Below are 25,072 nucleotides of genomic sequence, written 5' to 3'. Positions count from 1 at the left end.
TTGTCTGGTCTCTAGTCTACTTTGCGGTTTTCTTAGGCGGCTTAAGTCGGTTGTCCTAACTACACGCGAAATTAAGCGTATTATCTCATCTCGGTGGCGTATCAGGAAGGTATAGAAACGGAGTGTGGGTGCTGCGCAACCGTCAGTCAACCTGACGGTCACAAGCAGCATCAAGAGCTTGAAATTGGTTTGAGAGCTATCACTTGCGTAGAACGTCCGCTATGCCTGAAGTTGCTGCGAAAGGCGTGGAATTGGAAGAGAATGATGAAACGGAGAAGCTTGCTACAATGAGCTCGAAAGATTTTAACGACTCCTGGTCGGATACGCAACATAAAACGTTCAGAAACTGGATAAACAGCCGCTTGAAGGACAAATGCGAGTGGCAAGTTGAAGATCTTTCTGTTGATCTTCAGGATGGATGCGTCCTCTGTCGCTTGCTGGAGATTCTTACATCAAAAAGTCTTGGGAGGTGCGTTGAAGGCATGTTAATTGACAGTTAGATCTACTAGTACACGTTTGTCTGTTGGATCATTTGATTAGGATGCAGTTGTAAATATGGTCTATATTATGCTGCAGTCTACGCGACATTGTGTCAATTTAATATTGTTCTCTTTAGGTGGATGAAGAACAAACAGCGTATTCGAGTGAAACACCAGAAGATGGAGAATATCTGCACAGCGTTGCGCTTCATGGAAACGGAGGGGATGAAGCTTGTCAACATCGGTAAATTGCATTCCGTAGCTTACTAGTCCATGATGGGATGGACAATGAAGCCGTGTAGTTTCCGTGACGACTGCCTGCAGGATGTGGATAGATGCATGCTTGCATGGTGCTCTTGTATCTCAGCAGAGCTTTCTTTCTTAGAATATCTGTTTGTGCGGTACTATTTGTATCCGTACACACATACTAAAGTTATTTTTGATAGGTGGAGAGGATATCTACAATGGCAACTTGAAGTTGATCTTGGGCTTGGTGTGGCGACTTATTCTGAGATATCAGATCTCTCTTGATCGCGCCACAGGTGGCGGACCAGGATCAAAACGTGGTGTTTCCGCGAAAAAGGTACTTCTTGGTTGGGTGCAGTCTTCAATACCGCAGATCAACGTGGGCAATTTCACCAGTCACTGGCATGATGGAGTGGCTCTCACAGCACTCTTAGATTCTCTACAACCAGGTCTAGCTCCTAATTATACTTCACTTAATCGGAACCAAAGGCTTGCCAACTGTACTGAGGCAATGAAAGTAGCCGAAAAAGAATTTGCTATACCTCAGATCATTCGGCCTGAAGACTTAGTCAATCCTGATATTGATGAACTCAGTGTGATGACGTATGTATCATATTTCTGCGGTGCAGGGTCACCTGGGTTTTACAAACTGCTCAAATGGGTAAACAGTGTAATACCTGAATACGGTATCAAGAACTTTACATCTGACTGGCGAGATGGTCGAGCCCTTTCTGCTCTTGTTAACGCTTTGTCTCAGGGACTCATTCCTAATCATCATCAACTTGATCCTTCTCGAGCGGTGGAGAACGTCCAAAATGCAATGGATATTGGAGAAAGCAGATTGAGAGTGAAACCAACCCTCACTGCTGAAGAATTTGTTGACGCAGATTTGGATCAAGTGAGCATGATGAGTTATATCACCTGGTTTCGTTGGGCTGTGCCAGTAAAGAGTGAGGCAGAAAATGTACAAATTAGTGGAGCAGGAATTACAGGAGGGCTACCAAATGTGGAGACTGAGTTTACAATTACTTACGGAAATGCCGTTGCTTCATCCAAGATCTCTGCTACAGTTAATGATCCGGATGGCAAACCTGTCCCAGTGAAGCTACATGATCTTGGCAATGGCACTATTGTAGCTCGATATACACCAGTAGTTCCTGGCACTTACACGGTACGGGCTTTCTGTGGAGACGAAGATATCTCTGGCAGTCCTTTTCACCCCAAGTTTGATGTTCCTCCTCAAGCGTCTGCGTGCAGAGTGTCTGGAGTGGGATTGACTGATGCTGTTGTTCGACAACCAGCAGAGTTTATTTTTCAAGCAGGAAAAGAGGCTGGAAACGGTGTATTGCATGTAGCTGTGACTAGCCCTTCTGGGCAACGAATTCCGTTATTGAAAAAAAATTCAGAGAATGGTGTAACTAGAGTGACATACACTCCTACTGAGGTCGGAAATTATGAGGTAGTTGTTCAATGGTCTGGGGAAGATGTATCAAATGGACCATTTAGAGCAAAAGCTATTGACCCGAGTAGTTGTGTTTGTGAAGGAGAAGGACTGAAACACTCAATAATTAGAGAACCAGTTCAGTTTTCTGTGAAGACGGCAGAAGCGGGAGCAGGAGTATTGTCGGCTACAGCACATGGTCCTACATCATCGGTACCAGTTGAAATAGTCAGACATAGTGAGGGAGTTTACAGGGCAGAGTATACCCCAACTGAACTGGGTGATTACTTGCTGGATATCAAGTGGTCGGGACATTGTATTGCTAACAGTCCATACACTGCACACTGCTTTTCAAATGTTGACCCAAACAAAGTGAAAGTGAGCAAACCAAAAGCAACCACAAGGTCAGGACGGTATGCTCTTGGACGTCCCATCTTTTATCGTGTTAATTCAGAGCAGGCTGGGAAAGGAGAACTTACTGCTTCTGCTATCAATCGACTGAACGGAAAACCAATACCACTTAACATAATGCAAGAGAAAGATGGACAGTTTGCAGTTGAAATGCAGCCAACAGAAACAGGAGAGTACGCTGTTGATTTTCGTTATGATGACATGCTTGTTCCTACTACTCCACACCAGCTATCTGTAGTTGAGTCTCCTGATGCTAAAAAAGTGAAGATTCAAGTGGGACCGAAGGGGCATCAGGCCAGGGTGGATGAGGAAGCTATCTTCTATGTTGATGCATCTGAGGCTGGTGATGGTGAGTTTACCGCTTCAGCATATGGAGTGAATCCAACAGCCAATCCAAAAGTGGAAGTGACCAGTCATGGAAAAGGTCAATACACAATTGCAATGACAACAAATGAACCTGGAGATTGTTTCTTGCAAGCATTCTGGGATGATCAGCCTATTGAAGACACACCAATTGATGTGAGATTTATTGAGCCACCTAACCCTAGTAAGATTAAAGTCAACAGCTCTAGTCTTCCTCGCAAAGTTTTTCTTGGCAATCCTCTCCAGTTTGATGTTGACACTTCACGAGCAGGAACTGGAAGATTGACCGCACACACTATTCGAAGAAGAACAGGAGAGAAAAAGGAAGTCCTCGTAAAAGAGACAGGGTTTGGTAGACAGGCTGTTCATTTTGATCCAACCACTGCTGATGATTATGAAGTTGCGTTATATTGGGACGGTGAACCGGTATCATTGGCTGCACCTGTGGAAGTGAAATATCTTGATCCTCCTGATGCCTCTAAAGTAAAACTGAAGACACCGGTGAAGGCATATCAAGAGCCAACAGTTGGGCAACGTACAACGCTAGTGTTTGACACTGCGTTAGCGGGAACGGGCAAACTATCAGCGTATGCACACAGTGAAGAACATGGTCCAGTCGATGTGCAGGTAGAGGAATCTACTGATTGTCCAGGAGAGTATAACGTAACATTTGCTCCACGTCACCCTGATGAATACCAACTCAACGTATATTGGGATGGAGTACCAGTACCGTTGAGTCCAATTGTAATCAAAGCAATGCCATTGACAGATGCTAGCAAGGTGAAAGCGCTCTCAGCTGTTCCTAAACGAGCACTAAAAATTGGCGAAACCGCTCAAATGACTTTCAACATCACGGGTGCTGGGAGAGGAGAACTGACAGCTATAGCTGTAGGAGAGAAGAGTGGACCGTCACCTGTACAAGTGGTAGAAATAGAAGATGGAATTTATGAAGTAAAATTTACACCTAAACACGTTGATCAATATTTACTACATGTCGAGTGGGATGATGAGTCTGTTCCAGGGGCTCCTTTTCGGTTTGCGTTTGAGAATCAGAAAAGTGAAGGAGATCCATCAAAAGTCAAGGTATCTTCCATATCCCCTGTTGAGCAGTTCCGAGTTGGACAAACAGCCGAAGTGACGTTAGATGCCAGTACAGCCGGAGAAGGCGTCCCTTCTGTTCAAGTAATGGGGGCCAGAACCGGACCGTTGGAGTCAGAAGTGTACGATACGGGTGATGGACAATATTTAGTCACATTCACACCAGACAAGCCAGATCGATATCAGGTCGAACTCTTTTGGGACAATGAGGAAATCAAGGAGAGTCCAATCAACATGAAATGTCTTCCTCGCAAATCAGACCTGTCCAAGATCAAAGTATCAGAGTTAGATCCAAGTGTCGTACTCCAGCCGGTCAAATTCTACGTGAACACTGATGATGCCGGTGACGGACAGCTGCTAGTACGAGCTCGAGGCCCAACCAATGGCGATCTTCCTGAGTTCAACGTAGAGTCAACAGGTGATGGTCTATACGAGGCCTACTACGTTCCCAACGCTCCCGGGCATCACAAATTTGAAGTCAGTTGGTCTGGCGAGCCAATACCAGGCAGTCCCTTCTTTGTCAACGTGATGGGCAACAGTGATGTCGGTAAGGTCATAGTGAACGGTTCCGGTGTCGAGAAGAGTCAGTACGACATTGGACAAGCGATGGAACTCGACGTCGACGCATCACGAGCTCCGAAAGGCAAACTAACAGCTCACGCAGTCGGAACAAAGGACTACAGGCCAAAGCACGTCGAAGTAACAAACAATGGAGATCGACAGTACGCCGTAAAGTTTACTCCCAGTGACCCGGATACATACATGGTCTGTGTTAAATACAAGGGAGAGAACGTACTCGGTAGTCCGTTCAAGGCCAAGTTTGTTCACCCGCCGGATCCATCTCTGGTCGAAATCCAAGGCCTACGCAACGGCGTCATCTACGAACCGATCACGTTTAAGGTCGACGCTCGCCATGCAGGAGCCGGAGAGCTACTGGTCCGAGCTGCAGGACCAACGACCGGCGGATCTGCGGATTTCGAACTAAAAAGCATCGGACCGGGTCTCTACACGGCGACCTACGTTCCTACAGCGTCCGGCGAGCATCTCTTTCACGTGACCTGGTCGAACGTCCACATTCCCGGTAGTCCGTTCAAAGTCAATGTAACAAGTTCGGAGGGAAAGGCTCGTTCGGTTGAGGTCTCAGAACTGCCAGACGCAAAAGTCGAAACGGGCATGCCAGTCGAACTTGTCGTCAACACGGGCAAAGCCGGAGAAGGAAACCTAACGGCCAGTTGTAAGGGACTCCACGTGGGAACGGTTTCGGTCCAGATCGTTCGCGACAAGCGCAGCGGGTCTACCGTCATTAGCTTCGTTCCTTCTCAACCCGACGACTACGTTCTCGACGTTCTCTACGACGGCCGTCGTATTCCCGACAGTCCCTTTACCGTTCACGCCTACAGTCCGGCCCGACGTCTCTCGTCGCTCGGATTGACGGCTGCGCAATGCAGCGTTCTCGAGCCGCGTTTGAATCCCGAGAATCCTTTCCTACCCGTCGGTCAACCGGTCAAGTACGTCGTCCAGACCCCCGGGGTTCCCGCCCGCCACGTCTCGGCCATCGTGGCGGGTCCGAAGGGAACGTGTCCGGTCAAAATCGAGAACATGGGCAACGGCTCGTTTATGATCGAGACCGTTCCGTCGCAGTCCGGTAACTACCAGTTGGTGTGTAAGGTGTTCGACACGCCCGTGCCGAAGAGCCCGTTCTTGTTCATGGTCGGGAGACCTCATTATGACGCCACAAAGGTCATTGTGTCGTGCAGAGCGTTTACCGACGGGGACGTCGCGTTTCCTCTCGGGACGCCCGCGGTGTTGGACGTCGACGCCCGCAGTGCCGGCACGGGGCGTCTATTGGTGGACGCGTCCGGTCCGATAAGCGACAATAAGGAACTCCAGGTGCACGACATCGGAGACGGTACTTATACCGTCAAGTTGCAACCGGATCGTCCGGGGAGTTTCCAACTCGATGTCTGTTGGGTCGACCGACCGGTGCCCGGGAGTCCGTTCGAGATTCGTTTCTTTCGTCGTTCGATTAGTGATCCGAGGAAGATCTGTGCGGAGGGACCAGGTCTTACTGGTGCACCGGTCAATAGTTCTGGTGAGTTCACTGTGTTTGGAGCGGAAGGAGACGCTGAGAATCTGGAGGTCACGTGTCAGGGAGTCAAGGCGAGAGCTCATGTTTATATCGATTCGGTCAACCGCGAGGAGGGTGTGTTTCACGGTCACTACGTTGCTCCCGTGGCCGGGGCTTACTTGTTGTGCATCAAGTGGGGTGGTGATCACATCAGTGGTAGCCCGTATAAGATTACAGTCGGTCAGGCTGGAATTGTCGGGCAGGTGAGAGTACTCGATGTGCCACAGGACGGTATTGTCAACAGGCTGGTCGAGTTTCTGCTCGATTCTCGGAGTGCCGGGCACGGGCAGTTGACCATGAAAGTTCAAGGTCCCGGAAATCCGCAGACTAATGTAGATAACAGCCGTCCTGGCACCGTCGTCGCTTCATTTCTTCCCAGTGAATCGGGAAAGTATTCAGTGAGCTTGAAGTGGTTGGGAAAGCACGTGGAAGGCAGCCCGTTTAAAGTCAAGGTGGCCTCGCCTCCTCGACCGGAGATGGTTTTTTGCTATGGTTTCGGTTTGGAGGGAGGAGTCGTAGGCACTCGAGGTGTCTTCACTGTTGACACTAAAAAGGCTGGTGGTGGTGTATTAGCCGTGAGGGTTCATGGTCCGAAGGGAGCGTTCAAGATTCACATGGAGAAGTCTCCCAAGGACGATCGACTGATTCTTGTGAGTTATAATCCCAATGAATCAGGCAGATACACAATGGATGTCAAGTGGTCTGATGTGCCCGTTCCAGGCAGTCCGTTTAGCGTTCACATACAACCAAGAGGAATAAGCGTGTAGTGCAGTTAGACAGACATGAACAATGTTGATGTAGTTGATATGAATGATAGTTACTGGTGGTGATTTGAAATGATCTAGTGCTTTTAGAAACACTAAGTTGTACATTGCACTTTTCTCTAGACACGCCTCATCTGATGCTAAAAATAGATTGGGCTATTTATTGTGCTGTTTAAAATAGGTTTTTATTGTTGCACTGAAGTGTGACAAGAGTTATCTGTTGACTCCGAAGTTTTGGATGGTGATGTTAGAAAGTGTCTATACACACGACCAACGGAGTTGTTCGGCTAACTAAAGCCACAAGAATAAATTGGCAAAGTTGATATTAATAATAAGACATTTTGAGCATAATGAAAACACGGATTTTGAGCATACAATTTCTGTCAAACAAATAATTATGTTTTTATAGTGAATATACTTTAGTAGTTGTAATCAATAATTATTATTGCTTTTTCGAAAGTTATTGAAATTCACAACTTGTGACGTCACAAGGCGCTTCCTCGTTTCGGCCAATCAGCGGGTAGCCACTCCATGTGCTGACCGTACAGAATCGCTGACACGGTTTGGTGAGCTCTCAAGACAAATACTAGAAGTTGGCAACCCAGTTATGAGTTATGGAGACAAAGATGGAACAGGTCTAGAGCAGCAGGTGAGGCGAGGAGTCCAGTAGACTGCCAGTCACGTTGTTTCGCCTCTCTGACCGATTTCTCTATTAATTTCACGTTGTAACTTTCAACCCATTGTGTATACAGTTGTCTGGTCTGGACTTGGGTTCCCCATCTGCTTCTGATTGTAGTGGCAGTTGGGCGGCAACGCAAAGTCCTTCTCGTGAGTGAAATTACATAACAGAATCACAGGGCGACATTCGTCTCACTTTGTGTGTCTCTGTGGCGTTATAGAGAGATACGTTCCCCCTCATCTGCGAGGGAAGAGTGCGAATTTTGTCTACAGAGAAGCGGACACGTACGGTGCTCGCTTTGGCGCAAGAGGTAAGTACGTACGAGTGGGAATGGGTGACTTCATTGATGGTCAAGTGTGGCTGTTGTGGTTGTGATGTCTGCGTGCTGTTCATTAGTCGTTGTACTCGTGTTCAAGTTGATTGAGCACGAGTTGCTGTTCATTGGTCGTTGTGCTAGCCAACAGCAAGTGACTATTTTAGTACAGTATGTAACTTGTTGTAAGGCATGTGTCTGTGTCTAACTAACTGACTTGCTGTTTTCGCAAATCGGTCCACTTGCATTTTTGGAGGATTCGGTAATCAGTGGTGGATGCAGCATTCTTAATTAAATTAACTTAGTAGGATGTCAATATTTCTGCCAATTGTAGTAAATCTGTTTAGCTTCTGTGTTTCCGTGTTCTTACGCATTCATAACACATACTGTAAAGTGTGGTTTTATCACGCTTATGTTGTCTTTGATTTAGAAGGTTTGTACAGAGTTAATTGAGTGTTGAAATTCACCTTCCTGAGAGGGTTTTGTCCCATAGAGCTGTCATCACCACCTACATTAATATCTATCAGTAAAACTGAAATATGTGAAAACTATCAGGACACGCGTCTTCATACTCTCTACACAGAAAGCAAAATTAGCTGAAGATGCATTTAAATGATTGTTTTTGACTTGAGTCTAGTAACATTTTTCTATCAACTCAGCATATCGATGACTCAACACAACTGGATGGTCTGAATGAGGGACATGGTTATTTGATGACATTACATAGTCAAATACATGATTAATTAAGGTACCTTTAGTTGTCAAAGATGACTGGTTGGGTGACAAGGATTTTTCATTTCTTTGATTAAGCGCAGTGGCATTGATATTTTAGCTAGAGTTTAAACTGCGGCATTTATTCGAAGATGGCATCTATTCAAGGGTGGCATTTATTTGTTATCGCTCTCTGTCTATGCTTTAGGAGTGTGTACGTGTACACTCTGTAGGTTTGACATCTTATCAAGAGAACAACACTTACCATGCTGGTGTAAGCATTTCACATTCTGAGACGTCATTCAGTGAAACAGTATCCGGTTAGGGGTGGTTCACAATTTTTGTCAATTTCACGATTATACAAAACATACGCTAGGAGGGTAGGGGTAGGATCTTGCGTACGTTTTTTAAATGATGATTAGGATATTGATTTATTTGTCTTCTCATTCTAATACCAAGTGATGCTTTATGCGATGCCCTTTAAATGCTCGGGAGACGCGTTGCGCAAGACCATTACTAGATGGTCTAATAGACTGCTTTGAGTTGTGATCTTTCGATACGGAGTGGAATCGTAAAGTTTGCCGATCCGCATCCTGAACTATTCCGGGTATTAAGGTAGCGTGGAGGTCTGCATGGAAGCCTTTCAAGACCTTCAGTCGTTCTTTACTTATTGCCTGCATAAACCAACCGTTGTGCACAAGAATCCGCACTGTCTATACCACTTTATGAACGTCTTTGTGTTCAACAACGAACATTGATCACGGAGAGGCAGTGAGTGCCGGACAGAAGGAGTGGACAGCAGCTGCAAAAGACAAGTCTGATGGGCAACGTCACAGTTTGTTGGTGGACGGTGGAAAAAGACGGGTATCAGCTACACAGACCTCGAGTAGTCATGTATGCAAAGTTTATAGCTAGTCATATCCAACTCGTTACCAACTTCAAAAGCATCAAGTGAACACTAACCACAGGATGAAGCGAGGACGTCCGCCTACAAAAAGCGATTAGAGTACATAGCTGCTAAAAAAAATGAGTGTATTGAACAAGTGTTGGTTGTCTAATATTAATTGCCAAGTATGTAGACAATACTAGACTATGTGCAGTAGGTGACAGTGTTCTCCCCAGAAATCTTAGAAGGCAGAGCTGAATACTCCGTGAAGTGGGCGTTACCCAATGCCACGCCCAATGGCAGTTAAAACTATATTTTACAGATCAATGAGGCTCAACTGTGTCAAGCTCTAGAAATTTCGTCGTCCTTGCCTGACAGTGTGCGGGTTGCTACTTTAAAGACAGCTGATTCATGGCACGAGCGGCTTTCATGCTCTAGTAGACTTTGACGATTGATAGTTTTACATGGGATATTAATCTAAATAGATTTACGTAGTGCACATCTTTTAGTCCTAGATTATGTCTTTTGACAAAGAGAGCACAGCAATGACTGTGTCTCCTTTTCTGCCTCACTACATGTGCAGCTAGAAGCCATGGCCGGGATATCATTTAGTCACTGGCGATCTACTCCAGTTGTCTTGTGCTTCATCAGTTGCCGCTCGTTTTCTTTCAACAATGCAGGTGTTTGTATCTTCGACAGCGTTGCTCGTAAAGAAAGACTCAATAGTTCTCTGCGACGCCCACATGACAAGTGCACTTCGCTGACATGTATACGTATATACCAACTTGCACGTGAACACCAGCTGCAAAAGCATGGTTAATTAAGGGCTGCATGCCTGGGTGTAAAAGTGTTAAGTGTTCCACACAGTTAGTCCGCACAATTAGATGCCACCCGCTGTCTTAGTTAATTAATTTAATAAGCTTACTTTGAGATCCTCAAATCTTGACATCTGGATGATCTACTTTACCTAAAAGCTTAATTGCGTAGAATAAGGCAGAGCGACTCGCTCTGCCAAAAGATCCTGGGGAGAACACTGGGTGAGTTGTAGTACTAGACGCAGCATTGCTGCATACTGGTACATTTCAGCACGTGATCAGAAAATCGTCATTTTAAAATACTCTTTTGGGAGGAGGGGAGGGGTAGCCAAAAGGCATACGTTTTGTACACTTGTGGAAATGACGAAATTATGAACCACCCGTCAGTCTAATGAAGTGTTTTCCTTACGTGTGCCTCTAAAGAAGTCGTATGATTTTTTGTTCAAACTTTGAGCGTGGTCTATTGGAATTAGTGAAATGTGGCAGTTATATATATATATATATATATATATATATATATATATATATATATATATATATATATATATATGTATATATATATATACACACACATCATGTATATTGATGTTTGTAGCACACTAAATATTGCAGTTCCCTTAAAAGTTATTCAAGGGTGGCATTTATATTCTGTCTGTAGTCTCAGCTGTGGCATCTAAACGAGGGTGGTGTTTAATTAATCAAAGAAATACGGTACTGGAAATATGGCAAAGTGACAAAGTAATTCTGAGATGCCATGTTAATGAGTTTATTGAACAGGATGCCACACGAATTTCATTTATTTGCATGTTTTATGGTTGTATAGTGTTATATACTGAACATGCTTACAGTACAACAGACAATTATTGGACAACGTTGATGTCAACTGTCTCATTTTCGACATTTTTGTAACAATTTTTTGAAGTGTTAACGTAAGGTGACTGACTCTGACCTTGTAATATGATAGATCTCTCTTCATTGTCTCATTATCCTGCTGGTTGGCGCGGATATGGGAGAGGTCAAGGTGGAGATGTGTAAGCAATGAAGTACGTTCTTTATGTAGACAGAGTGTAATAGAATGTTGTCGGCTTGTAAGTCGTGGCTACGGTCGAGGCGGTCGACGTAGCAGCTCGGATGGCGATAGTCGTCGCGGAAGCACTGATAGCTATGGTTATGGAGGCTACGACGACCAGAGGAGAGGAAGCAGGGATCGAGAAATTATTCAAGAAGATTGGAGCAAACCGACAGCTAGAAATGACAGACTGGAACGGTCGGTTACGTGATCTGATCTGTTTTGAAGCGCAAGGCATTTTGCTGTATGGTGTTTTTGTTTTTTATTTACAGAGATCTGTTCGCGGGTCACAACACAGGAATTAACTTTGACAGATATGATCAAGTGGAAGTGGAGGCGACCGGGAAAGATTGCCCTCCACATGTTTCAGACGTAAGGAGACGTGACATGTCAGCATATACGTGCGTGCGCGTGCACACACACACACACACACACACACACACACACACACATGCACACATGGAAAGTACGAGGTTCTGTGTTAGTTTAGTGAGTTGGACATGGGAGAAATAATCAAAGGAAACATTCAGGTATAATGATTTAATTAATTAATGTTATCCATTTGCATGACTGATAGTTTCATGTTTATTGGTGTTGTTTTGTGTGTCAGCTTTGTCAATACGCAAAACCAACTCCGGTGCAGAAATATTCCATCCCTATCATTTCTGCTAGGCGAGATCTGATGGCTTGCGCACAAACAGGTCAATGACTGTTAGTGGTTTGTCAGTATTGGGTGTCTGATTGTTGTTTGTGTGTTTGTCCACTTTAGGATCAGGCAAAACAGCAGCATTCCTTGTGCCAATTCTGAACCAACTGTATACTAGTGGACCATATGACGGTGCTGAGGTGTGGTGCATTTCTTGGTTGTCTTGCCTTTCTGCATTTGCATATTGTTTATCAAGATTCATGTTTATTGGTGTTGGTATCCATATGCCTTTATTTAGTAAGCCTGTTTGTTTGTCTTTTTTATTTGTTTGTTTGTCTTTTATATGTTTGTTTCTATGTCTGTCTGTTTGTCCTTAGAAAACTTTCAAAACTGTCACCTAATCATGGTGATTTAGATAGATTATTTGATTTGACATTCAAGGTCAAGTCCATTAGTTAATGACTTTGTTGTTTGCAAGGACTGATTTGCATTTAAAAAATCCTAGCATATGTACAAGTAGAATCTGTATGAGAATAAATTATCTGTCTGTCTGTGTCTGTCTGTCTGTCTGTCTGTCTGTTTGTCTGTCTGTCTGTCTTTTATCTGTCTGTCTGTCTGTTTGTCTTGTTTGTCAATCTAAAAATCTTCTTAGTGATTGTGTTAGCGTTACACCGCTGCGATGTCATTGAGAAGCGTTTCCACCAGAAGCACATAATTTTTTGCAGTTCTTGCCTGAATCATCTGATGCCCTCTGTGACAGTTCCTGCAAGTATTTGTTGGCTTCTTTACCCCAACAACCGAATTGTTTCATGACAAGGGGAACAAACCTCAATCATGGTGCTCCAGGAAGTTGGAGTTGTCTGTACTTTATTGTTTTCCTTTCCTCTCCTATCAGCAGCTACCCCTTCGTTCTCTGTAGCTTGATTCAAATGTTTGTCTGTTGTCAAATCATTACTTATTTAGAAGTTCAACTTTCTGTCTGTCTGTCTGTCTGTCTGTCTGTCTGTTGTTTATATTGTTTTTTCCAGTGCTTAGAGGTAATCTAAATGAGTGTAGTAGATGGTGGATGAGTTTGACAGTTTCTTAGTTAGAAGCATGGTCAACACATTTGTTGGTTCTACGTGCACTGTGATCAGCATCTAATGGAGACTTCACACGCTACTCTAGTTGTGTGACTTTAGTCATGTGACAGTCTTTCCTGCTTGTGCCTGTGACTCAATTTCCTTCTTGTTTGTTGAGAAAACAATTATTAAGATATTTGAATTAGAGATATGAGTTAAGAGAAGGTACATACAACATATCTTTCTATCACATCAGAGGCTCATACAAGTGGCTATAGTTTGCATGTCAACAAGAAGAATTTGATTGTAGGAAGATGGTGTGTCTTCTAATTCTAAAGGAAGAGAATTATTAGTTATTGCTGTCATTAGAAGACAAAAGTCAGCCTTACACTAGTGTGTGTGTGTGTGTGTGTGTGTGTGTGTGTGTGTGTGTGTGTGTGTGTGTGTCTGTGTGTGTGTGTGTGTGTGTTTGGATACAGTGGCTACTTCAGTTTGTCATCATTTCAACATCACTGGTTGTTCATTGGTTTATGGGTGATATGTGTGAGATAGGAGGGAATAATCCCGGTTTGGATTAGATCTTGTCTTTAACTGTTTACTTGCAATTCATGAATTGAATCATTATTTTATTGCCACTACCAATTCAAGAAGGTTTCTAATATTATAACACATACTCGATTACAGTATAATTTGATTCTGATCATGAGAGCTTACTGTAATATTTTTCTATTAGGTTGTTGGTCAATATGGTCGTCGCAAGCAATATCCTCTTGCTCTTATTCTAGCTCCAACACGTGAACTTGCATGTCAGATATATGATGAAACACGCAAGGTCAGTTTTCTAGTTTTCTCAATTAGTGTGCTGTTTACTGTATGTTTTTTTGTTAGTTTGCGTATCGTTCGCATGTGCGTCCATGTGTTGTTTACGGTGGAGCTGATATTGGAAGTCAGCTACGTGAACTGGATCGAGGGTGTCACGTACTGGTGGCTACTCCTGGTCGATTGGTAGATATGATGGAAAGGGGAAGAGTCGGATTGGATCTATGTCGGTCAGTTATTATGACATGAGTTGCTGAATCCGTTTCTGTTGGATTTGTTTGTCTGTTTGTGTCTGATGCTTGCCTGATTACCCGTCTGTCTGTCTGTCAAACACATATTTGAACTTTTATCTATTATCTATGATACATTTTGCAATGCAGGGTACTATGTACTGTCCAACTACTGCAGTATTTCCCGTGCAATTAGCCGGTTGGGGCAACCAATTATCCGAATCAGTCAACCAATTATTCGACTCAGCCAATCAATTATCCGCTTGGGGCAATCAATTATCCGACTAGTGATTTCAGTGAGGAGCAGTGTAGTTAGAGAAGCGCTGTTTTGTACCTAACAGATTACCGAATGAGTCAATAATTCAGTCATTGCTAGGCATAGCAGTAGTGCTTCTTGCGTCCTATAATGCTTGGTACTGATGTTATCCCTGTTGCTCCCGCTATCATCAAATGTGGAGGAAAATCCATCAGCAACGAAGTAAGATCTGTGCTTATAAACGTGCACAAGCGAGGACTATCCTACCGAGAAATGACAGTTCTGTACGGCGTTAGAGAAGATACCGTGTATCGAATTTGCAGCCAAACGCCAATATATGACCAAACGACGAGGAGGACCGAGGGTCAACCAGGAAACTGTAGAAGTTTTGTTGAGTTCAATCAAAGATCGCCCAGACCTGACTCTAGCAGAAATGCAAACCTTACTATTACAGCAGAAGTCTCTAGAGCTATCAAAGTCAACCATCGCTAGGAAGTTGGAAGGCCAGCTCATCACCTTAAAAAAAGATGGAACTGGTTCCAGAGAGAAGAAATTCTCTAGAAAATAAAGAAGCAAGAAAGAGGCACGCAGAATGGTTGCAAAGGGAGCATGAGCAAGGAGCCAGATTCTGCTACGTGGATGAATGTGGGTATGGCATGTACACAGCTAGAACACGAGGTAGGTCTGTGAGAGGTCTTTCTGCCAAAAGAGTAGCTGACAATCAACGAATGCCCAATATTACATTAATGTGTGCCATTTGCCCTGGTCTAGGAGTCATACATAGTACAACAATTGTAGGCGGAGCTAGACAAGATCAATTTGACCAGTTTGTAAGATCACTCTTTGAATGTGACTTTGGTGAACCAATGGCACCTGGTCATGGTCGGAATCGGTACATAGTCTTTGACAATGCCCCATGTCATCGCGGTGTGGAAGCAAGAGTTAGTGAGGATATGCCAGAGGACTGTAAACTTGTTCGTCTTCCTCCCTACAGCTGCACCCTCAATTCGATTGAGAACTGCTTTCAGAGTCTAAAGGCTCATATAAAGAGAAAATTGAGCGAACATAGTCCTGTTGTTGCAATGGAGGGTCAGAGTCTTGTCACAGCAAGACGGCAACTTTCGCTACATTGAGTCCTGATGCACTCAAAGAAGTAACAGGGGCTTCAACTCTGAACGCTTTGTGTCATGTACGTACTGTCAAAGCTGCACAAGCAGCAAGATTAGAAGATATGTAGAACATCCACATTATATACTACATACTGTTGTCTGTTTGTTTCGTGTATGTGCATGTTCGTGTCTGTATACTGTATGTAGTCTTTCGTTTGTGTTGGACCTGTACCTAGTAGCTAGTGGTACCGAGTGAAACACAAACACATGTTAATTGCTAAAGTAAATGTTATGTCTACAGTATTTCAGTAGAACCATCACAATGACAGTCATGATGTCACTGACAGATTGAGTATATAATTATACTACAGTAGATGTCTGCCTCTACAAATGCTTGCACGCTGTAGACATGCAGTGACACGTACTCTTGCAAGATTTTACGTCCATGGTTGCAGCCTCCATGCATCACCTAACAGCAAAAACATAAGACATAAAATGTCTTGGCTAACACCAGGCATTGCACGTACACGAGTTGCTTGTGTGTGGTCTTCAGCTCGTAGTTACATGTGTTGAGCTTATATCCTCATGAATAGTGGTGTTTTGGCTTCAATACCGTGTAATAAATGCTAGGAGACCTTCATTCATGCGACAGACCTCAGAGTATTCTCCAGCTCGCTAGGTGATGTTTCTGAACCGGATGAGCACGCGAGTCGACAAGTGTCATTGTCGATGGTGCAGCGGTTCCTCCTCTCAAGTCAATGAGGTTATTGTGAAGAGATCTTTTAGGAAAGATGGCAGAGCAGAGCTGTTCAGTTGCGGATACAGCCGGATCGATCGTGACATAGCGTTTCCCACGGTGCTAACAATCTGCCTGCGTGTGAGAGAGTTTTGACTGTGACTCAAAGCACTGAACTACAAGCGACGCAACGTGGGAGTCTGATTCGCGAAATACAGTTGGCAGAACGAAATCAGATAATTGGTTGCGCCAAGCGGATAATTGGTTGGCTGAGTCGGATAATTGGTTGCCCCAACCGGATAATTGGTTACCCCAACTGGATCATTGTATGGGGAAAATACTGTAGTAGTGTTCATCAACTAAGGGGCCGTCCGTAATTACCGATAGTTTTCGCAGAACGAACGAAATCCAAAGTAACCAGACCCCACCACGCACCCCCTACTTTTTCAGCTAAAAATATTGATGGTCACTGCACCTATTTTTTAATATTATAAAGTATAAAAAACATTGTTTATTTCACACACAATGGGCCGTGCTCACAGAGCTATTGCCTTTACTATTAAATATACCACAAGATACCGTCAGCTGTTCAGTGCGTAATCATGTTTGAATAAACACTGGTACAACCAAGAGAACTTTTAATAAGGAAGTAAAAGGCATTAACAAAACATAAGTAGACACAGTACAATCCACGGTACAGAGCACACATTCCCCCTAAAGTATAATAGTTTGCTTCTTTCTTGGGCGACCTCTGGCCATTATGTGGCCCTCCTTCTGCTTATGCTGGGTAAGTTGATAGTATGATGAAAACACTGCACCACAGCCATCAAAGGTTCAGTGATGGCAAACCCGTTTACAGGCAAAACTTCTCAAAGAAAGTTTGCCTGTTTGCTCCACATGGCTCTAGAGTCCACAGTGCTTCAATTACAGCATAGTATCCTGAGTCAGCTGACAGAGACTTCTCGAAGAACGGATTCTTCTTTGCTAACTTCCTGAACAACGTTGTCTGCACAGACGTTCTGTTCACGGATTTTGCTACATTTAAGTCCCGGATGTTTTGGGGAGGTTAGCGAGCCACACTTTCCACCTCAACTCTCAAGCCTTCGACAATGACCCACACATATTACAGGCGTGATCTCGTCGAAACTCAGACGCAGAACCTCACCAAGCACTCGTACGATCATCGTCAAGAAATGACACTTCCGCAGCACAGCCCATGGCACGTGTACATGCTATCACTAACAATGACATGTTGCTCAAATGCTCGCATGTGGTACACGTGCAGTCTGGTGTTGTGCACAGGGTCGCGAGCAAGTAGTATGACTAACGATGAGTTTAATACGTGAGTCGCTTCCACAAGGTAGAAAATAGTAGACTGATCTTAATTAATCATAAACTCTACTACTGTACTGTTAGAAATCAATGCATCGACACGGGATTCAATATTTTTTTCACTTCGTCCTGGCCCCCAACCCACCATCCAGGTTCGAAATAATTTTGTTCTGCGAAAACTATTGGTAATTACGGACGGCCTCTAAACTAAGCTAAAATTGAAACTCGTGTCTGTCTGTCTGTCTGTCTATCCGTCATTCAACATTTGTCCATTGACTGTTATTGTTTTGCATAAAGTTAGCGATTGTTATTGGTAGAGTAAGCGTTCAAATAAAACAATCTGTCTGTCTGTTTGTCTGTCTGTCTGTTTGTCTGTCTGTCTGTTTGTCTGTCTGTCTTTGTTCATTGACTGTTATTGTTGCATACGTAAAGTTAGTGATTGTTATTGGTAGAGTAAGAGTTCAAATATAACAATCTGTCTGTCTGTCTGTCTGTCTCTGTCTGTCTGTCTGTTTATTTGTCTGTCTGTCTGTCAGTTTGTCTGTCTGTCAGTTTGTCTGTCTCTGTCTGTCTCTGTCTGTCTTTGTCTGTCTGTCTCTGTCTGTCTTTGTCTGTCTGTCTGTCTGTTGTCTGCCTGTATGTCTGTCTGTCTCCGTCTGTCTGTCTCTGTCTGTCTGTTTATTTGTCTGTCTGTTTGTCAGTTTGTCTGTCTCTGTCTGTCTTTGTCTGTCTGTCTCTGTCTGTCTTTGTCTGTCTGTCTCTGTCTGTCTTTGTCTGTCTGTCTGTCTGTCTGTTTGTCTGTCTGTCAGTACAAACGACAGTGACATAATGTTTGACTGCAATGTTGTAGGCCAAGTCCATTAATGTGTTATAATTTGCTTAGTTATGAAGGACTGGTAGATATTTGAAAGTTTCCTGTACATACGTAGAGTTTTGATGATAATAAATGAATCTGTCTGTCTGTCTGTCTGTCTGTCTGTTGTCTGTTTGTCTGTCTGTCTGTCTGTTGTCTGTCTGTCTGTCTGTCTGTCTGTCATTTATTTCAACATCAATACTACCACACAGTGAATATTAGTAAAAGACACCACAGCTAAATAATGAGTTCTGTCTGTCTGTTTGTCTGTTTTTGTGTCTATCTGTTTGTTTGTCTGTCTTTCTGTATTATTTCACTATTGAACACAAAAAGCAAAATTTTACAAGAATACTATAGGTAAAAACTGCTAAGCTAAATATCCATCTAAAAGGAATGAAATTACAACACACAAACATAAGGGACATAGATGTCCCTGTCTAGATTTAGTTGGCTTGACTGCGACAGTAACTCCAGGAAGTAGTAAGGAAAGGCGGGTAGGCAGGTGGACGAGAATATTAAACAGCATGCAATAGAAATGGCAACATTATGACTGACAATCCAGAGAGTACACGTTGAAGCTCCATGGGCAGGTTTGGCCACGACAACAACTCCAGAAAGCAGCAACGGAGGTCAGGTAGATGGTGACAATGGGCGGGTGGATGGGAACGTTCAGCAACAAACAAAACAAACAACAGCACGATGACTGACAATCCAGAGAGAGAGAGAGAGAGTGTGTGTGTGTGTGTGTGTAGAAGCTCTGTGAGCAGGTTTGGCTGCGACAACAGCTCCAGAGAGCAGCGACAAAGGGTGGGAAAACTGAGACAATAGATGAGTGAACGAGAACATTGGACATCAAACAATAGAAGCAACGACACGATGAATGACAATCCATAGCCGGTGCAGACGTGTAGCCAGGAGAAACAATAAACTAACAAAATGCATAGAACCTAACAGCAACAAGTGGGATCCCTGAACGGGCAACGATGTCACTGGGACGGTAGCAGCCGAAGCTGCATACGTCAACTTGAACCTCCTCTCCTCCTTCTGTTTTGTTGCAGTCTTGACTACACTTACCAAAAAGAAATGCAACTAATGCAACATCCGGGATGGGTTTTTCTGTCTGTCTGTTTGTCTCTCTGTCTGTCTGTCTGTCTGTTTGTTGTCATTCAAAACTTCTTTATTTCTGCATTGCTGCTAATACATTTTATATGCTATGAACTATCTATGTTTGTTTATTACTTTTGAGTTTGTTCTTGTCTTTATGTAGTCTGTGTTACGTAGGCATCTCGTTTTGGATGAGGCTGATCGTATGTTAGACATGGGATTTGAACCTCAGATTCGTCGTATAGTTGACCAAGATGCCATGCCACAAAGAGGAAATCGACAAACTATGATGTTCAGTGCCACATTCCCAAAGGAAATACAGGTAGGCACACACACACACCACACACACACACACACACACACCACACACACACACACACACACACACACACACACACACACACACACACACACATGTTGAAATAGTGTTTTGATGACAGACGACAGGTTGCTGTCGTAAATTTATCCAGAATGTTAAGAATTTAGGAATAGCTGTCTGAGGGCTCTAAAGAATAACTACTCAGCGAGAGTTGAGCGTTTTCAGTAGTAGTCAAACTAGTTTTTGCCAAGCCAGTTGACCTTTTGACCAGCCTACTGACCAAACCAGTGGACAGAAGCATTACTCTTTATTAGAGCAGACTTTTAGTTTGGATGTGTCATCATACAATCATGGGATTGTGTTGAAACATGGAGTAACATCCGTTTACCGTGCGGTTGTGTTGCTAATATCCCGTTTGCACGAGCACTTATCTGTTTCTAAAGTAAGTACGTGTAAACATGGGCCGATCCGTGCCAGCTGGTATTTTTAGCTGCACCAGCTTGGGCTGGCTCGGGTCAAGTACATTGCATAAACACATAGCGTGCTGGAATACGAGCCACACATGCTCATTTGGTACAAATGGTGTGAGCAAGACGGAGGCTCTGTGTCTTATCTGATTATGGAGCAACCAAGATGTGCAAGAAAATATCTTTTGAACTCCGTTGCTGCAACAGTCACCTAGAGATAAACCTACGTCTCCTACAAATAGCACGACGTCTCGTGTATGTCCTACGCATTTCTTGATATGACTGTTGTAAAGCCATAGAGAAAATGCAAGCTATGTCAATCTGAAGTAACTAACGCACGTTAATGACACTCACAGTAAAGGCACTGGCTTGCTTCTACAGAGTGTGTCGTGTAAACACGGGCTGGAATGCTGGGCTGGTGCTGCTCGGCTTGCAATGCATACTGGTGTAAACGGGGTATAAGTTGGGCATCACTTTATGCCGTAAAGATGTGCATATGAAGGCAGGATTAGTAGAAAACATAACAAATACTTACAATGTGAATAACTCTGATGTATTGTAACTGTTTGTATTCAGAGGTATTAGTTGTTTCAGTGTATAGTTGGTACTGTATGCCCTTTTTTGTGGTCTAATCTGTTGTGTTTCTTTGTGTTTAGATGTTGGCTCAAGATTTCCTCAATAACTACATTTTCCTTGCTGTTGGTAAAGTTGGAGCTCCGTGTGAAAACGTCACTCAGAAAATTGTGTGGGTCGACGAGAACGACAAGCGGGAATTCTTATTGGATCTGCTGAATGCAACCGGTGAGATAAAATTTGTAGAAACGGAAAGGCTAAGGGGTGCTTGCGTGTGTGTGTGTGTGTGTGTGTGTGTGTGTGTGTGTGTGTGTGTGCGTGCGTGCGCGCGCGTGTGTGTGTGTGTGTGTGTGTGTGTGTGTGTGTGTGTGTGTGTGTGTGTGTGTGTGTGAGCACCTGGCCAGGCTCCAGGAGATTGCTTAGCATGGCCCATAGCTCCTACTTAGTGCACAGGAACCCAGCCATCTGGCTGGGGGCATTACTGTTTAACGGCAGGTCCTTATCCATTTGCCATTTTGCCGTGTGTGTGTGTGTGTGTGTGTGTGTGTGTGTGTGTGTGTGTGTGTGTGTGTGTGTGTGTGTGTGGTGTGTGTGGAGTGTTGCATTCGTGTGCATCCATAGCATGTTCGAGCTTGTAACTAAATTCAGTCCTTTTTTGTTTGATTTGCTTCTTGTATTTAAAGGTATGATTGCAAGTTTCTGTTATTAGTTATTTACCTATGTTTTACATCATTACTAATTAAGGATTATGGGGTCTGCACTTGTAATCATAATGCAACTGATTACTTGTGTTATTGCAGGTCCCGACTCTCTCACACTCGTCTTTGTTGAGACAAAGAAAGGTGCAGATGCCCTTGAACATTACCTCTACAACCAAGGATATCCTGCTACCTCCATACACGGAGATCGCTCGCAGAGAGAACGCGAAGAGGCTCTCCGATCTTTCAAAATAGGGAGAACCCCAATACTAGTTGCTACCGCTGTAAGCGTACTCCACATTACGATAGCTGTTGTTGTAGTTGTTTCTGCTGGTGTTCCATTCATATGACATTTAGATACTGTGCGTATTCGTTATTTGACTCTAGCATGTATTGCAGGTTGCAGCTCGTGGACTCGACATTTCGAATGTCAAACACGTCATTAATTTTGATCTTCCAAGCGACATCGAAGAGTACGTCCATCGTATTGGACGAACAGGACGAGTAGGAAACCTCGGTGAGTAGACAGAAATGAGTACATTGTGTTTGTTACCATGTTGACTCCTGACTTAATTTAGGACTGGCAACGTCGTTTTTCAATGACAAGAACAAGAACATTCTAAAGGAACTGTGTCATTTGCTGGAGAGTGCCAACCAGGAGGTTCCCGATTGGCTGGGAACGTTGGCCGTGCAAGCAGGACGTACGTATGGAAGAGGAAGGGCACGAAGGTAGGTAGGAACTGTGGGTATCAAACGAGAATTAGGGAAAAGGCACGATGGCATGTCACTGTGTATTGATACTGTCTGTGTTACTGTGTGAGGTAGTAATCTCAAGGGAATGTAAGGCATGTAGGCCAGACCAGCTACTATTTTGATGCTCAAATATTTGGACATGAAAACCAGACCAACTGGCCTAAATATAAATAGACTAGTAAAAATGTTATGTAACATTGTGTTTAATTAATAAGCAAGCGAGGCTACCCTACTGCCCTTAAAGTTTTTCAAGTACATAATCTTTTCAAATTTTTGCCTTTGAAAAATAATAGAATAGAAGAAAAAATATTTTGGTCTCAAAAGTTGTCAGTTGTCTTGGCTTTGGTGTTTGTGCGTGCGCATGAAACATTATCAAAAATGGCTGCTAGATGGAAGTGTGTAGCTCAAGATGCCAACTCGGCAAAAAAGCGAACGACTTCTCTCTTGACTATGGCTTTTCGAAATGATATTACCACTTCCAGTGCAATATACCGCTTATGTGTAGAGTCAACTACAGTAAAAACTTTTGCTGCAGTATTGTATACGTGCTGAGGGTCGTTGAGAGATCACGTGATCTTGTCAGTGGACTGTTTAGAGAACTGAATCTGTTTGAAAGAATAAATAGATAGTGTGTGTGTGTGTGTGTGTGTGTGTGTGTGTGTGTGTGAGAGAGAGAGAGAGAGAGAGATGGAGAGGGAGGGAGGGAGGGAGGGAGGGAGGGAGGGAGGGAGGGAGGCTCGTTTTGCTTGCCAAAAAGTAATGATCGTTTTGACATAGTTTCACATTTTGAGCATGCACAAGTTTTAGTTCACTACCTACTAATGTACATGAGATAGCTAAATAGACACTAAAACAACTGATGTTACTGAGCGGAACATGGAAACAGTCGCTGGACCACATGCACTGTGAACACTTGAGGAGTCATTGATACCTACTCGCAGCATGTATGTACACCAAATTGCTTTATAGCAAGCATAACATCATCGTGCATGTGCATATCAAATCTAATCTTATTTTGTTGAAGTTCAAATCTGGTCTGGTGAATTGGATCATCAATAAATTTAATTGGTCTGGCCTTGTGTAGTTACTTACTTGTGGTGTGTTTGTATCTGTGGACACGTCACATCATGAGAGCTTTGTTGTAGTTGGTTGGTCACCAACAGCAGTTATTCTGTGACGTATTTAATATGGCACAGAGTAACAGCAGTCAGTGACCATAATTCTGTAACAGTTGAGGCGGAAGTTGAATGTGTAAGAAATTGTTAGTGAGCGTGACCGACTGGAACAAAAATGTTCGCAGCGTGTTGAAAGTTGTGGTGCCAGAGTTGTACAGTTATTGTGACAGAGTTCTGCTAATAATAATGGTCAACGACTGTATTGATCGAGACAGAGTCTCAGCATTGCCTTTTGCTCAGAAAACTGGAATACTCATTGAGTATTGAGTCTAGGGATTGCCTTGATAATTACATCAATCTATGCCCATTCAACGACGCTTTACATTTACTCCGATTGAAATTGTGTGTATCTCGGGCACCTGTTTAATTAATTAATTAATTAATTTTTGTAGTTTATCCATATGCCATGTCGCGTGTGTAGACATTGTTCGCGTACAATTCTGCCCTCTTTCTCACACCGTGATTGATGTATTGTTCTAGGGGAGGATACGGATCACGAGACTTTCGCCAAAATTCAGGCACTCATCGCTCGTTCTCATCTCCTGGTGCTTTCATGTATCAAGGCGGAGGCAGTGGTGGATATCCCATAGGATATGGTGGTGGTAATTACGGTGGCTACGGAGGTGGAGGGGGGTTTGTTGCTATTTCTCGTGGTGGATATAGACAAGGTGGAGGAGGCAATAGACAGAGCAATTCTACGAGCAGCTGGTGGGATTAGTTACCAAATGAGTGTGTTGATACGAAACGAACGCTGAAGACAGACCGTGTGACTGCTGTGTGTTGATGTCGAGTAGGTTTGTTTGACGATGTACTGTGTGTTGATGTGTCGTAAGTATGGGAGATAGTTTGTTTGGATTTGAGGTTTTAGTAGGCGAAGGAGGAAGGTAATTTCTAGTCATCGTTTCAGTCACGGTTTCGGACATAATTTCTATTGATATTATTTCCTGTACAACACGTGACGTTGATTTTCAAGAGTTGAGTGTTTCTGTACTTTCAACTTACGCTTATTGAGTGCATGTATTGTAAACAATGCCCGTATGTTGTAGACACAAGGATGTCTGATTTATGCATCTCTGAACAGGCAGCTGTCAGCTCCATTTTTCGGTGTTTGTTCCAAACCAATTTTGACATCCACGGCTTTGGGGGAAAGGCAACAATTATTACCATCCAGTTTCTTTTCCCATGACGTTGTTATCAAGCGGTTTTTTAAATTTGAAATACGTAGCTGTTATCCTTTAGGATTTGTAGTGCACGTGTGACCATCCTCTCTGTTTCAAGGTTCCTACACAATACAGTGCAAGACTTATTGAAAATGAATGTAACCCTAGCGCGCGTTGTTCGTCGGTTGGTATTGCTATCCCTGCTAGCCTAGAGTTACAAAAGGTTGACGAAGCGTTTCACTTTGGATCTAATCAGTCAAAGCCCATTGAAGACCGCGAGAAGGGGACTGGTACGTGAACGTAGGATTGTGGACACCTTTACAAGCAAAATCACATCAAACACCAGCGTTAGCTAGAAATGAGCGCATGCGCTGCATG

The 25,072-nt window shown here is 43.6% G+C and overlaps 3 protein-coding genes across 3 annotated transcripts; all 3 read left to right on the top strand.

The window, feature by feature from the left end:
• The first annotated feature begins 394 nt into the window (after positions 1-394).
• Positions 395-7,052, top strand: LOC134196858 (filamin-C-like). The gene is made up of 3 exons (XM_062666080.1): positions 395-469; positions 617-723; positions 926-7,052. The coding sequence occupies exons 2-3, from the start codon at positions 621-623 to the stop codon at positions 6,931-6,933; spliced, it is 6,111 nt and encodes a 2,036-aa protein (XP_062522064.1). The 5' UTR covers positions 395-469; positions 617-620; the 3' UTR covers positions 6,934-7,052.
• A 381-nt stretch (positions 7,053-7,433) lies between these two features.
• LOC134196765 (ATP-dependent RNA helicase DDX3X-like) lies at positions 7,434-24,524 on the top strand. Its single transcript, XM_062665984.1, has 17 exons — positions 7,434-7,579; positions 7,683-7,758; positions 7,830-7,919; positions 11,299-11,365; positions 11,428-11,601; positions 11,676-11,775; positions 11,889-11,933; positions 12,014-12,104; positions 12,173-12,249; positions 13,844-13,942; positions 13,999-14,159; positions 19,727-19,871; positions 20,992-21,136; positions 21,709-21,890; positions 22,006-22,123; positions 22,185-22,335; positions 24,015-24,524. Exons 1-17 carry the CDS (start codon positions 7,538-7,540, stop codon positions 24,250-24,252), a joined length of 2,001 nt encoding a protein of 666 aa, XP_062521968.1. The 5' UTR covers positions 7,434-7,537; the 3' UTR covers positions 24,253-24,524.
• On the top strand, positions 14,167-15,692 carry LOC134196766 (uncharacterized). The gene has a single exon (XM_062665985.1). The coding sequence runs from the start codon at positions 14,943-14,945 to the stop codon at positions 15,546-15,548; it is 606 nt and encodes a 201-aa protein (XP_062521969.1). The 5' UTR covers positions 14,167-14,942; the 3' UTR covers positions 15,549-15,692.
• Positions 24,525-25,072: the final 548 nt, after the last annotated feature.

The sequence above is a fragment of the Corticium candelabrum genome, chromosome 21, assembly GCF_963422355.1.
Source record: "Corticium candelabrum chromosome 21, ooCorCand1.1, whole genome shotgun sequence".
NCBI lineage: Eukaryota > Metazoa > Porifera > Homoscleromorpha > Homosclerophorida > Plakinidae > Corticium > Corticium candelabrum.
This window is presented reverse-complemented; position numbering and strand designations above follow the sequence as displayed.

Excerpts from the sequence above, each read along its gene's own strand:
- LOC134196765 (XM_062665984.1), top strand. The coding sequence starts at position 7,538 with ATGAGTTATGGAGACAAAGATGGAACAGGTCTAGAGCAGCAG. Across the intron at positions 11,934-12,013 it reads TAATCAAAGGAAACATTCAG|CTTTGTCAATACGCAAAACC; the intron begins GTATAATGATTT and ends TTTGTGTGTCAG. Across the intron at positions 13,943-13,998 it reads TATATGATGAAACACGCAAG|TTTGCGTATCGTTCGCATGT; the intron begins GTCAGTTTTCTA and ends TTTTTTTGTTAG.
- LOC134196766 (XM_062665985.1), top strand. The coding sequence starts at position 14,943 with ATGGAACTGGTTCCAGAGAGAAGAAATTCTCTAGAAAATAAAGAAGCA.
- LOC134196858 (XM_062666080.1), top strand. The coding sequence starts at position 621 with ATGAAGAACAAACAGCGTATTCGAGTGAAACACCAGAAGATGGAGAAT. Across the intron at positions 724-925 it reads GATGAAGCTTGTCAACATCG|GTGGAGAGGATATCTACAAT; the intron begins GTAAATTGCATT and ends TATTTTTGATAG.